The 16698-nt window shown below is 46.8% G+C and overlaps 1 protein-coding gene across 3 annotated transcripts; it reads right to left on the reverse strand.

Annotated features, from left to right (window-relative positions):
• Nucleotides 1–1122: 1122 nt before the first annotated feature.
• Nucleotides 1123–16288, reverse strand: LOC137353461 (lysoplasmalogenase TMEM86A-like). 3 transcript variants are annotated; one of them, XM_068019771.1, is made up of 4 exons: nt 15904–16288; nt 11118–11303; nt 4938–5202; nt 1123–1690 (listed from the first exon to the last, which is right to left on the reverse strand). In XM_068019771.1, the coding sequence occupies exons 1-4, from the start codon at nt 15937–15939 to the stop codon at nt 1263–1265; spliced, it is 915 nt and encodes a 304-aa protein (XP_067875872.1). In that variant the 5' UTR covers nt 15940–16288; the 3' UTR covers nt 1123–1262. The 3 variants fall into 3 exon arrangements, with proteins under 3 accessions (XP_067875872.1, XP_067875873.1, XP_067875874.1); XM_068019772.1 differs by having other exon boundaries at nt 11118–11356; nt 15904–16284; XM_068019773.1 differs by lacking the exon at nt 11118–11303 and having other exon boundaries at nt 15904–16280.
• Nucleotides 16289–16698: the final 410 nt, after the last annotated feature.

Here is a 16698-nt window from a genome sequence, read left to right on the forward strand (position 1 = left end):
ATGACCACTATTTGAAGAAAAGCAGTGTGTTCACCACAGTGTCCTTGGACCAATATTTACCCCTCAACCAACATCACTAAAACAGATTATCTGGTCATTGCTGTTTGTGGGAGCTTGCTCTGTGAAAATTCACTATGTTTCTTACAACAGTGACTACACTTCAAAAGTACTTCATTGGCTGCAAAACACTTCAGAATGTTGTGAAAGGTGCTTTAGAAATGTAAAATATTCCTTCCTATCATCAGTTTCTGATCATTCTTCATTTCACTGATGATCCTGTGGTTTGATATCAAGCTCCTGGGGATAGAGTTTGTCCTTTGGGGACAATGGGGATTCTGGATGCAAAAAGCACTTGAAGTGCCGTTGTTTTTCCGAAACAAGTTTGAGTTTCCACCTAATCTCATTTTCAGAATCACAAAGATAAAATCTCTCGATGAACCAGCACAATCGGGCAGCATTTTGAGGGGTAACTTGGTGCAGTTTTATTAATGCAACTGAAAATGGGTTTCATTAAAAAAATCATTTTCACTAAGTGTGACCGGCCCCCGGCCCCTCGTCCCCGGCCCCTCGCCCCCGGCCCCTCGTCCCCGGCCCCTCGTCCCCGGCCCCTCGCCCCCGGCCCCTCGCCCAAGCAACCTGATTTCAACTCACTGAAAATGACTTAAACAGACTCCACTGAACCATTTACTAGTTTCACTAGTGGACGTTCGTCAGTTTGCTAGTATGTTAAATTTTTTTAATTTGTAAAAACTTTTAAAATGTGCCTATTCATTCATTTCAGGAAGGCCAGCAAATGGGTGACATCGCTGGAAACGAGCCGAGGTAATTAATTTGACCTGGGGGTGGGGGGGGGGGGGGGTGGCGTGGGCCTGTTTTGGGCAGAGCCGCTTGCCAGGGCGGAGCCAGTTTCCAGAGGAATCATTTTTTAGCCCTGCGCCAAGGATCGTGGAAGCTCGATTTACGCTGGATGTAACCTGCGCCAGAAATCCATCATCTTTTCTGCTGGTTTGACCAATTTCAGCCACATCTCGCTGATAAAACTAGTGAAAAGTCGAGTCCATGATCCCAGCTAATAATTGTCTGCCCAAGAAATCACAGTGATAGACAGCAACACCCAGGACATGAAGGAAGGAATGAGTGCACACGCAAGTTTAATTCATATTAAACATTGTTAATTGCTTGCGCCCATTCATGTTACATTTGCAACAGCAGCAAGCTCCAGCTTTTAGTCCCTTCGTTCAGTTGCTGATAGCCCTGTGCCTTTAACTTCTCTTCCAGAGCCTGTCCCGGTCACTGTGATCGATGATGGACAGGCAGATGAGCATCTGTGCCATGTAGTAGGTGGACATGACAAAGGCGCGGGCATGGGGCACAGGGAAACAGAACCTGTCGATGGCCAGGATGAAATCAGAAACTATAAAGACCACAGCTCCTGCCACCGTGCAGCCGCGGCCCCAGGACCAGTCATAGTTGGAGCAACTTGCCCGTGCCATAGCACGCCAGCTCATTGTCCCCAGCACCAAGACATACCCTGCCATGGCGTAGACCATGGGCCCCCGCAGGTATGAGTAGACTGCAGCGTAGAAGGCCGTTCCGAGCACCAGTAGAGATAAAGCCATCCAGAGTCTGAAAGGACGCAGCCCAAACGCCCAAGTGTACAGAACGTGAGTGATTCCGAACATCAACATGCCTGAAAAGCAAAAGGTACAACTCTTTAAGTCAAAAAAAACCCCCCACTTCTGCACTTCCTCCTGTCCGGCAACACCTCGATTTTAACATTTTTATCCTTGTTCTCAAGACCCTCTCTGTAACCTCCTCCACCCCCACAACACTCTCAGATCTCCACACTCCTCCAATTTTGGCCTCTTATGCATCCCCAGTTTTTATCACTCCATCATTGGTGGCCGTGCCTTCGGTTGCCTGGGCCCTAAGCTCTGGAATTCTCTCCCTAAAGCTCTCCGCCTCTCTCTCCTCCTTTAAGTTGCTCCTTAAAACATACCTCTCTGACCAAGCTTTTGGTCACTTGTCCTAATGCCTTTTTATGTGGCTTGGTGTCAATTTTTGTCTGATTTCCGCTCCTGTGAAGCACACTGGGGACATTTTACTACATTAAAGGCACTATATAAATGTAAGTTGTTGTTGTTGGTAGCAAAGGTTGGTAGGATGTGCCACTGTGGGAGGCATCGCAGCCTGTCCTCATCCACTATTCAAGTGCCTTTCCCAGTGAGTGTGGGGTCACAGTGGAGACCAGGATGGGGAAGTTTTTTTCCTCTCCCTCCTTTCCCCAGTCTGGAAGCGGTGCAGTGTCCTGTACTGCTAACCCAGCACAGACCAGGAACCAATGTCGGGATCTTCCTGTCTTAACATCACCCTGTTACCTGAGCCAAGGGGAAGTAAGCAATGGAGCCAGTTCCTATGGACTGGGTGTTGTTCACTCATTTCACACACATGCACGTGTTGGCCTTTCCTGTTAATTAAAGGATGTCAGAGGAGCAGTTCATTTTCAGTTTAGTGACTAATACTTTTATGATGCCGTCGTTAAAGAAAGAACTTTCATTTACATAGCGCCTTTCACAACCTCAGAATGTCCCAAAGTGTTTTATAGCAATGAAGTACTTTTTGAAACTTTTAGTCACTTTTATAATACAAGAAATATAGAAGCCAATTTGCATACAGTAAGATCCAACAAACAGCAATGTGATAACCACCAGATAATCTGATTTTTGTGATGTTCCGCAGTGTCACATCTCAGGTTGAAATGAATCACACTTGAAATCACAGCTGTAATTTTAACAAAGATTTAACAAGTGTTTTATTAAAAATTTCTGTAGAGTTCTTGCTTACTGCTCTCACTTTGGCTACAAAGGCTATTTGACAACAACCCCCAGGCTAGGTTTTTCCCCAAAGCACAAAGCTACTTTCAGCTTCCCTTCCAAGTATCATATATTCTCTAATACACAAGCCCACACATACAATCATGACAGACTGAGGGATAAATATTGAGGTGCGGACAGCAGGGAGGATTCCCCCGCTCGTCTGCAAAATAGCAGCCACAGGATCCCTCACATCCACCTGAGAGGACAGTCAGGGTCTCTGTTTAACAACTTACCCAAAAGACAGTACCTCCGACAATGCAGCACCCCCTCAGTCCTGCCCTGAGAGTGTTGGTCTGGATCTTATATGCAAGTTGCTGGAGTGGGACTTAAAATTTCTCACTGAGAGGTGAGCATGCTACCCCCTGAGCCACAGCAAACTTGTCATAGAATCCTGCCAGTGAAACAGGCAATTTGGCCATGGGGGGCTTCACATTTAATGTTACAGCTGGTATTAAGTTGCTGTCCACAGGGTGGTGCTAGTGAGTGAAATTCACCTTCAGCTATATGGGCACAGGAGAGAGTTCTTTAGCAAATCACTAATTGCACTTCAAAGCATGATAATGTTTGCTGTACTGTTTAACCTCTCCCTTCTCTCACACACACGCAGAAACACACACACACACACCGGAGGGTGGGGGGGTCAGTGGTGCAGACCTGTCCCTAAACTAAATTTACCAGTTTTAATGAGTACAGAGTTTGGAACTGGGTAAGGGCCAGGGAAATGGATGGGATCATGCTGACAGTTCTCCACTCTCCTAATATTTAAAACTGGCTGAAAACTTTAATCATTAATATTTAATCTCCACATCATTACACACAAGAATAACTGGAACTAATGTAATCAAATGGAAAAATACTTCCAAATTTTAAACTGGGTCGTCCAGTATTTTTTCAGTGAAAGTAGGGAACTCGGGGGCTCTGACTTGCGTACACGTTAGGTGGTGTACTGGTTAAAGTGATTGTGTTAAAAACACCACAGAAATGTGACACACTGAGCAAAGCTCAGCTAACAGGAAAATGAACCTCGGATACTTTGTAAACTCGAGGGTGTCACATCTTGAACTCTGCATCTCTCTGCCACACAGATACAGAGCTAGCTAGAAGGTGAGTCACTTTAAATCAATGATCCAAAGTCTGATCGCAGAGGTGGCAGTGAGGAAGCAAAGGACAAGTGTACTGAGATAACGGGGTGGGAGGGTGCAGTGATACTGGTGCATGAACCAAATCTCAGATCAGAGCTCCGTGAAAGTTGGAATGAACAAATGAAAGGACATCAGAATCCACAAGCTTTGCAGCCCTTCCACAAAAAACCTGATCGCCTCAAATTTCTAACGCACATCCTAGTGTTCAAATTACTCCGTAACCTTGCACCTTCTCATCTCTGCAACCTCTTCCAGCCTTATGACCCTCCGAGATCCCTGTGCTCCTCTAATTCTGGTCTCTTCCGCATCCTCTGATTTCCATCACTCCACCATTGACGGCAGTGCCTTCAGCTACCTTAGCCCTGGGCTCTGGAATTCCCTCCCTAAACCTCTCCTCCTCTCTCTCCCTCCTCCTTTACCAGGCTACTTAAAAACTGCTTCCTTGACTACGCTTTGGTCAGCTGTGCTAATATCTTATGTGGCTCGGTGTCAAATTTTTGTCTGATTACACTCCTGTGAAGGATATTGGAAAGTTAAAGGTGCTAGATAAATGCAGTCTAAAACAGGGCAGCCCAGGACTGTGAAGGGAAGGATAGGCCTGAGTGCATACTCCTGACTGCCAATCAGCTCCTCCTGATATAGTGCTCTATCTGTGGATGATAAATACTGAGATATGATAGCATAAAAAAGATAATTTCTTGTTTTGCATCCTTGCAGACTTTGTCCTGAACGAATTCCACCACTGAAATAGTTCTTTCCCTTCTTGTATTTTTCATGACAAGCCCTAAGGTCGCTTTGTGACTGTAAAAGGCTCCCCAGCAGGTCTAAAGACTCCCCCAGCCCCTTCTCTTCTGAAATCCCCCTTCTCTTCCTGTCACCCAAGGCCGAGCTTATAAGACGTTAAATGTCGAAGCCTTACCATAGATGAAGAATCCTTGATCTCCCCAAGTGAGGAAAACATCACCGAGGGCCGAGAAGAGAAGGCCGATGAGGATTTTTCTGGAGTACGAGTGAAACACCCCCAGGCCAATACTGTGTGCCAGCACAAAAAAGCCCAGGCACAGAACGGGCAGACACTTAATCAATGCACCAAACCAGGATGGGTGAGAGACGGGCAGCCACAGCACAAAGTAGATGCAGAAAGCGTTCAGGAAGGGAAGCAGCTTTGGACCAACGCTCTTTATCTGTGAAAGAAGAAGGGAAACACCAAACGTAAGTCAAGGGGACGACCTGTCTTCTGTGCTCTTACTGCAGCACACTTGGTGCCCGAACTGGGACTTCTTTTATTTTGTTTCCAATTTTCCTGTTTGCCTGCACACCCCCCCGCGCCATCTTCCCCGTCCGCTGATGCTGCTGACTATTACTAGTTACAGTTCCATGGGGCCTCACCATTGCCCTCCAGCACCTCAGCCAAATGCCCCTTTATCATCTGGGAACCCATGATGGGGTGTGTCACAACCAAGCCTGATTCTGTCCTCACCATGTTGACACACGTGCACACCCACACATACACACACCTGAGCGCGCACATACGCAGGCACTTTCTGACAGGAGTCACTGAAAGGTAATCAGGCGCAGGGACAGGACAACTGCTTTTTGTTCTTTTAACCAGACCAAAAGTGCTGAGAGTAGCTGTAACATTACAGACGCTCCACTGTCTGACAGCAGCTCACACAGCATAGACTCGAGCTCGGTATCGGCACTTCTTTATCTGTGTGGGTCACTGGGTAATTCTGAAAATCAGTGGGCGTCACTCCGACAATTCATTGACTGTAAAGCACTTTGGGACATCCTGAGGATGTGAAAGGGGCTATATAAATGCAATTTCTTGCAGTTAATTTTGTTCGGTCAGATGAGGAAAAGTGATCCATTTTAGTCTATCACCCAGGACAACGCTCCACTCCTCCCTATTGCTGAATCAAATTGTTCCTTAAATGATTCGCAGGTTTTCATCTTCACTACTCGCTACTCCAGGCATTTGATCACTCTCTGTCTGAAGAAGAACTTTGTCAGATCACACCTAAGTTTATCTTTTATCCCTTTAACCCCTTGCCCTACTCTTGCGATTCAACTCCAAGTAATTTTCTGGATTTCTCGTCTCCATTCTCTTTACTTACGTGGAATTCCATCGGGTCTGTAGCAAAGAAACAGGCCATTCAGTCCATCTGGTCCGTGCTAGTGTTTATGCTCCACATGAGCCTCCTCTCACCCTACTTTGTCTCACTCAATCAGCATATCCTCCTGTTCCTTTCTCCAACATGTGTTTATCCAGCTTCCCCTTAAATGTATCCATACTACTGTCAGGCTAGGAACCTGATTAGGCTAAATAACTTCTGCAAACCTTTTTTTTATTCATTCGTGGGATGTGGGCATCACTGGCTAGGCCAGCATTTATTGCCCATCCCTAATTGCCCTCAGCCTGCTGCCCAACCTTGCAGCCTCCAGGCCTCCTGTCAAACGCTGAACTCAACTCATTTCCCTTTTTTTAATGGAGAGTCCAGACAGAAAGACCAAGACTGAAAACTGTAGGAGAGAGGAGAAGACAGATCACAAAGTGGGGGTCGGCAAGTTTGAGCCTGGGCTTTATAGGCCTGTGGATTGTGGAAGGAAGAGGGAGGTGAGGGGCATGGACAGGGTGCATAGGGAGCAGCTGTTCCCCTTAGTTGACGGGTCAGTTACGAGGGGCCACAAGTTTAAGGTGAGGGGCGGGAGGTTTAAGGGGGATTTGAGGAAGAACTTTTTTACCCAGAGGGTGGTGACGGTCTGGAATGCCCTGCCTGGGAGGGTGGTAGAAGCGGGTTGCCTCACATCCTTTAAAAAGTACCTGGATGAGCACTTGGCACGTCATAACATTCAAGGCTACGGGCCAAGTGCTGGCAAATGGGATTAGGTAGACAGGTCAGGTGTTTTGATGCATCGGTGCAGACTCGATGGGCCGAAGGGCCTCTTCTGCACTGTATTATTCTGTGATTCTGTGATTTCCACATAGGAACAGGAGCAGACAATGCAGTGTCTTCAGCCTGTTCCACTGTTCACCCATCATACACTGGGCTCGCTGACCTATACGGGCTCCCGATTCACCAACATCTCAGTTTTAACATTTTAATCCTTGTTTTCAAATCCCTCCACGTCCTCACTCCCTCTAATCTATCAATCTCAGCCTTGAAAGATCCAATTGACCCCCAACATCCACTGCTTTTTGGGGGAGAGAGTTCCAGATTTCCACTCCCCTTTGTGTGAAGAAGTGCTTCCTGACATCAGCCCTGAATGTCCCCTCATTCTTGATTTCCCCGCCAGAGGAAATAATTTCTCCTTTTCTGCATCTCACATCCTTTTAACATTCTACTCTCAATTATTGGTAACGTGATGGATGGGGTCATCAACAATGCTGTCAAGCAGCACTTGCTCAGTAATAACCTGCTCACTGATGCTCAGTTTGGGTTCCAACTGGCTCCAGATCTCATTACAGCCTTGGTCCAAACATGGACAAAAGAGCTGAATTTCAGAGGTGAGGTGAGAGTGACTGCCCTTGACATCAAGGCAGCATTTGACTGAGTTTGGCATCAAGGTACCATTATTCAAGAAGGGTAGCAGGGATAAACCAGGTGATTACAGGCCAGTGAGTCTAACATCAGTGGTAGGGAAACTATTGGAAAAATTACTGAGGGACAGGATTAATCTCCACTTGGAGAGGCAGAGATTAATCAAGGATAGTCAGCACGGCTTTGTCAGGGGCAGATCGTGTCTAATAAATTTGATTGAATTTTCCGAGGAGGTGACTAGATGTGTAGATGAGGGTAAAGCTGTTGACGTAGTCTACATGAAGGAGATTGGTCAAGAAGGTAAGAGCCCATGGGATCCAGGGCAATTTGGCAAATTGTATCCAATATTGGCTTAGTGGCAGGAGACAGAGGGTAATGGTCGAGGGCTGTTTTTGCGAGTGACCAATGGTGTACCACAGGGATCGGTGCTGGGACCCTTGCTGTTTGTAGTGTACATTAATGATTTAGACATGAATATAGGAGGTATGATCAGTAAGTTCACAGATGACACGGTGGTGTCGTAAATAGTGAGGAGGAAAGCCTTAGATTACAGGACAATATAGATGGGCTGGTAAGATGGGCAAATGGAATTTAATCCTGAGAAGTGTGAGGTGATGCATTTTGGGAGGACTAACAAGGCAAGAGAATATACAATGGATGGTGTGACCCTAGGAAGTACAGAGGGTCAGAGGGACCTTGGTGTACTTGTCCATAGATCACTGAAGGCAGCAGCACAGGTAGATAAGGTGGTTAGGAAAGCATATGGGATACTTGCCTTTATTAGCTGAGGCATAGAATATAAGAGCAGGGAGGTTATGATGGAGCTGTATAAAATGCTAGTGAGGCCACAGCTGGGGTTCTGTGTACAGTTCTGGGCACCACACTATAGGAAGGATGTGATTGCACTGGAGAGGGTGCAGAGGAGATTCACCAGGATGTTGCCTGGGCTGGAGCATTTCAGCTATGAAGAGAGACTGGATAGGCTAGGGTTGTTTTCCTTAGAGCAGAGAAGGCTGAGGCGGGACCTGATTGAGGTATACAAATAGATAGGGTAGATAGGAAGAAACATTTTTTCCTTAGCGGAGGTGTCAATAACCAGGGGGCATAAATTTAAGGTAAAGGGCAGGAGGTTTAGAGGGGATTTGAGGGAAAAAAATTTCACCCAGAGGGTGGTTGGAATCTGGAACACACTGCCTGAATGGATGGTAGAGGCAGGAACCCTCACAACATTTAAGAAGTATTAAGATGAGCACTTGAAACGCCATAGCATACAAGGCTACGGGACAAGTGCTGGAAAATGGGATTAGAATAGATAGGTGCTTGATGACCAGCATGGACACGATGGGCCGCAGGGCCTGTTTCTGTGCTGTATAACTCAATGACTCTCAGGAGCCTGAGCAAAACTGGAGTCAATGGGCATCGGGGAGAAAACTCTCCGCTGGTTGGAGCCATACCTAGCTCAAAGGAAGATGGTTGTGGTTGTTGGAGACCAATCATCTCAGCCCCAGAACATCACTGCAGGAGTTCCTCAAGTTAGTATCCTAGGCCCAACTATCTTCAGCTTCTTCGTCAATGACCTTCTCTCCAACATAAGGTCAGAAGCCGGGATGTTCACTGATGATTGCACAATGTCCAGTACCAATCGCAACTCCTCAGGTACTGAAGCAGTCTGTGCCCTCATGCAGCAAGACCTGGGCAATATTCAGTCTTGGGCTGATAAGTGGCAAATGGCATTCATGTCACACAAATGCCAAGCAATCACGGTCTCCAACAAGAGAGAATCTAACCTTCTTGCCTTGACATTCAATGGCATGACCATCGATGAATCCCCCACCATCAACAGAAATGTAACAGGACCGGCCACATAAATACTACGGCTACAAGAGCAGGTCAGAGGCTAGGAATTCTGCGGCGAGTAACTCATCTCCTGTCTCCCCAATGCCTGTCCACCATCTACAAGGCACAAGTCAGGAGTGTGATGGAATACTCTCCACTTGCCTGGACGGGTGCAGCTCCAACAACACTCAAGAAGCTCGACAAAGCAGTCGCTTGATCGACATCCCATCCACCACCTTCAACATTCACTTCCTCCACTACCGATGCACAGTGGCAGTAGTGTGTACCATCTACAACATGCACTGCAGCTACTCACCAAGGCTCCTTCGACAGCACCTTCCAAACTTGCAACCGCTACCACCTAGAAAGACAAGGGCAGCAGATGCATGGGAACACCACCACCTGCAAGTTCCCCTCCAAGTCACACACCATCCTGACTTGAAAATATATTGCTGTTCCTTCACTTTTGCTGTGGCAAAATCTTGGAACTCCATTCCTAACAGCACTAGTTCCGAAGAAGGGTCACTGACCCGAAACGTTAACTCTGCTTCTCTTTCCACAGATGCTGCCAGACCTGCTGAGTGGTTCCAGCATTTCTTGTTTTTATTCCTAACAGCGCTGTGGGTGTATCTACACCCCAAGGACTGCAGCGGTTCAAGAAGGCAGCTCACCACCACCTTCTCAAGGGCAATTAGGGATGGGCGATAAATGCTGGCCTTGCCAGCGATGCCCACATCCCAGGAATGAATAAAAAAACCCATTTTAAACACTTTGATCAGATCATCCCTTAATCTCTTGTATTCAAGGACACAGCTCTGAGCTCGGAGCAGAATGGGTTGGAGTAGGAGATGGGGAGAGGAGTTGTGGTGAAGATACAGGGAGGAGGAAGTACGTGTAGGAAGTGGGTGTCTGGAGTTTGGGTGGAACAAGAGAGGAAAGGTCAGAGGAGCCATGGCTAGGTTAGTATTGATAAAATAGAAACAAGAGAAGTTATAATGGAGAGCAAGAGATTGGAGGCTGGAGGCTACTGAAGGGTCACTTAGAGTTTATTTACATACACTGCTGCTGTTCTTTCCCATCTCTGGGACATGTTGTCATAGATCTAGGCTCCCTTTAAGAGGCCTTCGTGCATGTTGGGGATTAGAACTATGATCCTCGAAGGCCTGGAATTTCAATTCACCTGCAGTTATCAGGAAATCTGATCCTTACAGAGTGTATGTTTGTAATCTATTTAAATATTATTGCCTTGTGTAAGTACAAACAGGAGACTGCAGTTATCTAGGTGCCTGAACATTACGTGCCTATCAGTGTGACAGTAACGAGGCAAGTACTGGTGTGCATCCAGGTAAGTTCAGCGAGGCTGGGTGACCTTGAGCTATCTGGGCCTTGATGTAGCTAAGGTCAGTGTTACGGAGCTGAGTGGAAGCGTGTGCGAATCCAGCCCTAGGGTGAATATCACGGAGCTTGATTACAGCTGGGTTTTGTCGGATTACAAGCTTGGAACATGGAACAGGGTGAGGGGCGGAGCGATTAGACTTCCTTCCCTCGGCCAGTTTCGGTTGTCTTCTTGCACAGGACACTAGTATCGGAGGCCCTGTTATCCTGCGGGATTGGACATCAGCTGTTATCTCGTCCCAAATCTTCTTCAGCTCAAACTATTATGTACACGTGCACTACAGCAAAGGTTTAAATCATTTCATTGTTACATGTGTGCTGCTTACCGTCGCGAACACTTTCTTCCGCCTCCTGGTATCATGACCCATAATATCCATTTTCCTCTGTTCCCTTCTCCTTTTCACTCGCTTTCTCTCTCTCTCTCTCTCTCCGTTGTCTGTCAGAGACCTTCCTGATATACTGCTGATATCCGGCTGTGCTTGCGGACTTTCTCCCCGATTATCTTGCACTTGCTGATAAATGAGGCACCTCAGATAGTGGCCATGTACTGACCTGCAGATAACAGCTAATAGCAGGATGTTTCTACAACCATCAACTAACTGAAAAGCAAGGGTCAAAATCCAACAGTGTCCTACCCACTCTTTCATTTCTTTTAGCTTTCCTTTTAGGACATTGATCTTTCACCAATTTTGACTTATTGCCTTGGGGATGTGGTTCTACAAGACCCTTCTGCCCTCCTGATATCTTGTCTAAAATATCGGTAGGTAGCACTCCTGCCTATCAGAGGGTTGTGAGTTCAAGCCCCACTCCAGAGACCTGAGCACAGTAACTAGGCTGACACGCCCAGTGCTGTACTGAGGGAGTGCTGCACTGTTGGAGGTGCCTTCTTTCAGGTGAGACGTTAAAACTTCTGCCTCTCAGGTGGATGTAAAAGCTTCCACAATCACTATTTCGAAGAAGAACAGGGGAGTTCTCCCTGGTCTCCTGGGTGACAATCATCCCTCAACCAACACCTAGAATAGATTATTTGGTCATTTATTCCATTGCTGTTTGTGGGATCTTGCTGTGTGCAAATTGGCTACCACGTTTCCTACATTAGAACAGTAACTACACTTCAAAAAGTACTTCATTGGGCGTGAAGTGCTTTGGGACGTGAGAGAAATACAAGGCTTTCTTGGTTTCTTCTTTCTAGGTACGTGGCCATTCTTCAGAGAGTGCCGACAGATTACCCCTCTAAGAAGTGGGTGCCAAGCTCACGCCTGGGTCCTTTTCTCCCCCATGGTATGAGCACCCAGCCACTTTTCAGCCAGAGTTGCTGGGTGATTATCAAGAGTGGGAGTGACTTTCATCGGTCATCGACAAGATGTAGCAACTCCAGCTGTTGTCCCCACTCTTGGAACATCAGCCCAGACTGAACATTAAAACTACAGCCTGGCTGCTCACCAGATCAACTCACTGAAGCCATGAGGTGAGAGCTCTCTGTTTGTGAGCAGCTATTTCCATCAATGAATTTATTAGTGCACTGGGAAAGGTCAGTTGAAAGTGTTAGCATTGGGCATAGAATGGTTTAGATACAAGGGACAGACCCACCTACATTACCCCAACATGACACCTCCATTATACACATCAGAGGGATTGATTCCTGGAATGAGAGAGTTTCCCTATGAGGAGAGATTGAGTAGAATGGGCCTATATTCTCTGGAGTTTAGATAAATGAGAGGTGATCTCATTGAAATGTATAAGATTCTTAGAGGGCTTGACAACGTAGATGCTAAGAGGCTGTTTTCCCTGGATGGAGAGTGTAGAACTAGGAGTTATTATCTCAGGATAAGGGGTTGGCAGTTAGGACTGAGATGAGGAGAAATTTCTTCACTCAAAGGGTTGTGAATCTTTGGAATTCTCTATCCTAGAGGGTTGTGGATGCTCAGTCGTTGAGCATAGTCAAGGCTGAAACCGATATATTTTTGGACACTACGGGAAGGAAGCATCAGAGTACAGGGTGGGAAGTGGATTGAGGTAGAAGATCTTATTGAATGGCGGAGCAAGCTTGAGGGGCCAAATGGCCACTCTGGCTCCTCTTTCTTATAACAGCACACAATGCTCTCAGGCTTCAGTTAGCCTGGGTGCAGCATAGATCCACCAGAATGCTGCACAGTGGCGCAGTGGTGAGCACCGCAGCCTCACAGCTCCAACAACCCTGGGTTTGGTTCTGGGTACTGCCTGTGTGGAGTTTGCAAGTTCTCCCTGTGACTGTGTGGGTTTTCCCCGGGTGCTCTGGTTTCCTCCCACAGCCAAAGACTTGCAGGTTGATAGGTAAATTGGCCATTGTAAATTGCCCCTAGTGTAGGTAGGTGGTAGGAGAATTGAGGGAAGGTGGGGATGTGGTAGGGAATATGGAATTAATGTAGGATTAACATAAATGGGTGGTTGATGGTCGGCACAGACTTGGTGGGCCGAAGGGCCTGTTTCAGTGCTGTATCACTCTATGACTCAAATGTTACCAGGACCTGAAGGGTTTGATTATGAGAAGTGATTAGTTAAACTGGGATTGCATTCCCTCGAATATCGAAAGTTCAGGGGTGATTTAATTGAGGTTTTTAGAGTTTTGAAAGGAATTGATAGAGTAGACAGAAACATTTTCCGCTGGGGGAGCGAGTCTAGGACAGGGGAACATAACCTTCAGATCAGAGCCTAGCCATTCAGGAGAGAATTTAGGAAACATTTCTTCAAGCAAAGGGTGGTAGAAGTGTAGAATTCTCTCCCACAAGGAACAGTAGATGAAGTTCTATTAATCATTATTCAAATCTGAGATCAATAGATTTTTGCTAGACAAAGGTATTAAGGGATATGAAGTCAAGGTGGGTTGATGGAGTTAGGATACAGGTCAGTCATGATCTCAGGTAATGGTGGAACAGGCTTGAGGGGCTGAATGGCCTCCTCCCATTCCTGTGTTCCTCAGTATGTTGACAGCCTCCATAATCACCTTTACTGGTCCACTTTCTAAACCAAAAAAAAAACTTGGAGCCTTTCTTTAAAAAATAAATCTGCTTAGCGTCTTTGCTTCTGCGCAATTTCCCCCCTCTCTTCCTCCTCCTGTTATTTTATTCAGGCTGTCAGCCTAGATTTTACGATCTTTATTATAATAGAAAATCTAGGCTGTGACTGATCAATTGGTGTTTTGGGAACCTCGTCTGATCCATTTGGTAATAGCAGGTTCTCCAGCTTCCTCGGGTATAGATTGGGTTGCCAACCCTCCAGGATTACCCTGGAGTCTCCAGAAATCAAAGATTATTCCCAACGGCACTGCTACGAGCAACACCCAGGAGAAAGATCAGAGGATTATTCTTTGAACTCTTGGCATTATTAGTTTTAAAGATGTAGAATTTGGGAAAAAATCTGAATGAAAGACTTGCATTTCTACGGCGTCTTTCACGACCACTGGGCAACTCAAAGTGCTTTACAGCCAATGAAGTACTTTTGAAGTGTAGCTGCTGTATTGTAGGAAACGCGGCAGCCAACATGCGCACAGCAAGATCCCACAAACAGCAAAGTAATAATGACCGGATAATCTGATTTTTAGTGCTGTTGGTTGAGGGATAAATATTGACCAGGACACCAAGAAATGATGGTGAGGTAACAGAGAGAAATGCAGATAGACATATAGAAAAGATGCAGACACAAAGACAGAGAAAGATGCAGTGAGAGAGGCAAATAAAAACAGTGAGAGAGGCAGACAGAGACAGGGAGAGAGACAGACAGAGAGAGACAGGGAGAGAGGCAGACAGAGACAGGGAAAGAGACAGACAGAGACAGTGAGAGGAGACAGAGACAGTGAGAGTGGCAGACAGAGTCAGGGAAAGAGACAGACAGACACAGGGAGAGACAGGCAGACAGAAACAGTAAGAGAGGCAGACAGAGACAGGGAGAGAGACAGACAGAGAGAGACAGGGAGAGAGGCAGACAGCAACAGGGAGAGTGAGGCAGACAGACACAGGGAGAGAGGCAGATAGAGACAGTGAACGAGACAGACAGTGACGGGGAGAGGCCGATAGCGACAGGGAGAGAGGCAGACAGACACAGGGAGAGAGAGGCAGACAGACACAGGGAGAGAGGCAGATAGAGACAGTGAACGAGACAGACAGTGACGGGGAGAGGCCGATAGCGACAGGGAGAGAGGCAGACAGACACAGGGAGAGAGAGGCAGACAGAGAGACACAGAACATGGCCAGCGGAAAGCTTCGCTGGGATTTCTGCCGTTCCTGATAACCCAGCTTTCTTCACTTGCTAATGATGGTTGTTTATCTGCCTCTCCCCAGTGTTCAGACACGTAGCTATTTGTTTGAATGTGCTTTGATATTTTTGCTCTTCAGAGAAGTTCCTGTGAAACTAACAGTACTGGAGATCACACAATGTGCCTGTTACCATAGAATTGTGAAGCAACTCCTGACAATTCACAAGATGAGCAACCCACACTCCACATCCTCATTTGAGCAAATATTTAGATCAAGTGGATGCAAATTTCTTTTTCTCCAATTTCCGTTCCTCCTCTCCTGTTGGTACTGAATACAGTTCCCTAGGTCTCAAGTGGCTATTAGCAATGTATGATCCTTGGCAGTGAGTGTTAATCGGCCATTTGGCCATGAGGGGCATCACAGCTGAACTCCAGGTTGATGTCCAATAATCTGTCTTCACTCTGTTGGCTGACAATAAACTCAAATGCACGCTGTTCCACGCACAAGGGCTAGTGTGCTGACATCATGACTGTCCCATGGTGTTGGGGGGAAGGGGAAGGGGTTATACTGAAGTAACAATAGAGACATTTGAGAGTTAGAGAGGGTTTTATCCTGACACATTAAGCTGAGGGAAGGTCAAGGAACAGCAGTGACTGAGCAGGTGATGGTCAGTGAGAGGCAGGTCTGTGATGTGCAGTCCTGAGTGACAGGTGTCATCCCAGTGTCAAGGATCCTGAGTGGCGGGTGTGAGCTGGAGTCAGATGCAGTGTTTGTCTGATAGTTTCCCCACCGCAGAGGTTTCTCCTGGTCGAATACCAGCTCAGAACCTCCTCCCCCCCCCCACCAACTTTAAAACCTGCATTATTTCTATTTTACTTACCACAGTGAAAACTGACACCATGATACTTGTTTGCATCACTCAGCTGACACCTCCTGCTGCTTCTGTCTGTTCTAACTTTGTTTTGACTCTTCCTGCTGTGATTCTGTGGGCCTTCGCCTTTCTGTGACCACAGCTGCCCTGAGAGGCCCTGGGGTGGAGACTGCAGAGCTGATTTATCGAGGACGTTGTGAGTTAATATGTTACTGAGCACTGAGCAGCACTGTGACAATACTAACACAAGAAACCAGAGCTGCTCATTACCTGAAATAAAACAAGACAGGAATGAGAGACTAGAGAGGGACAGAAGGGCAGGGGAATGGAGGGGAGAGGGAATCAAGGGAGGAAGAATAGGAGGGGAGGGAAGGCAAGAAGAGGAGGAATAGGGAGGAAAGGAGAGGGGAAGGAAGGGACGAAGGATGGGAGGGGAGGGGAGCAGAGGAAGGAGGGGAAAAGATTAAAGGAGGGTAGGAGGGGATGGGAGAATTAAGGAGAAACTTCTTTACTCAGAGTGTAGCGACTGGGGGGGGGGGGGAAGGGAGAGGAAGATTGATAAAATGCAGTGTGGGTGAAGTTTAAGATCAGGGGAAGGATGCAAGCCGAGCAAACAGGAAGGAAAAAGGAATTAAGAGGAAACAAAACTGGAGGAAGAGGAATTTCTGGAGCAATTATCAAAAAGGAATCACATCAGGCCTATAGCCCAGAAACAGGCCATTCGGCCCAACTGCTCCATGCTGGTGTTTATGCTCCACTTGAACCCCCTCCCACCACCTCTTCATCTCACCCTATCACCATATC

The sequence above is a fragment of the Heterodontus francisci genome, chromosome 41, assembly GCF_036365525.1.
Source record: "Heterodontus francisci isolate sHetFra1 chromosome 41, sHetFra1.hap1, whole genome shotgun sequence".
NCBI classification, from domain to species: domain Eukaryota; kingdom Metazoa; phylum Chordata; class Chondrichthyes; order Heterodontiformes; family Heterodontidae; genus Heterodontus; species Heterodontus francisci.

What these genes read in the sequence shown, in the direction of transcription:
- LOC137353461 (XM_068019771.1), bottom strand. Translation starts at nt 15,939, where the DNA reads ATGCAAACAAGTATCATGGTGTCAGTTTTCACTGTG. An exon ending in TGGTGTCAGTTTTCACTGTG is followed by an intron (nt 11,304 to 15,903) that starts GTAAGTAAAATA and finishes CTCATTTATCAG; the next exon opens with CAAGTGCAAGATAATCGGGG. An exon ending in GGAAGAAAGTGTTCGCGACG is followed by an intron (nt 5,203 to 11,117) that starts GTAAGCAGCACA and finishes CTTCTTTCACAG; the next exon opens with ATAAAGAGCGTTGGTCCAAA.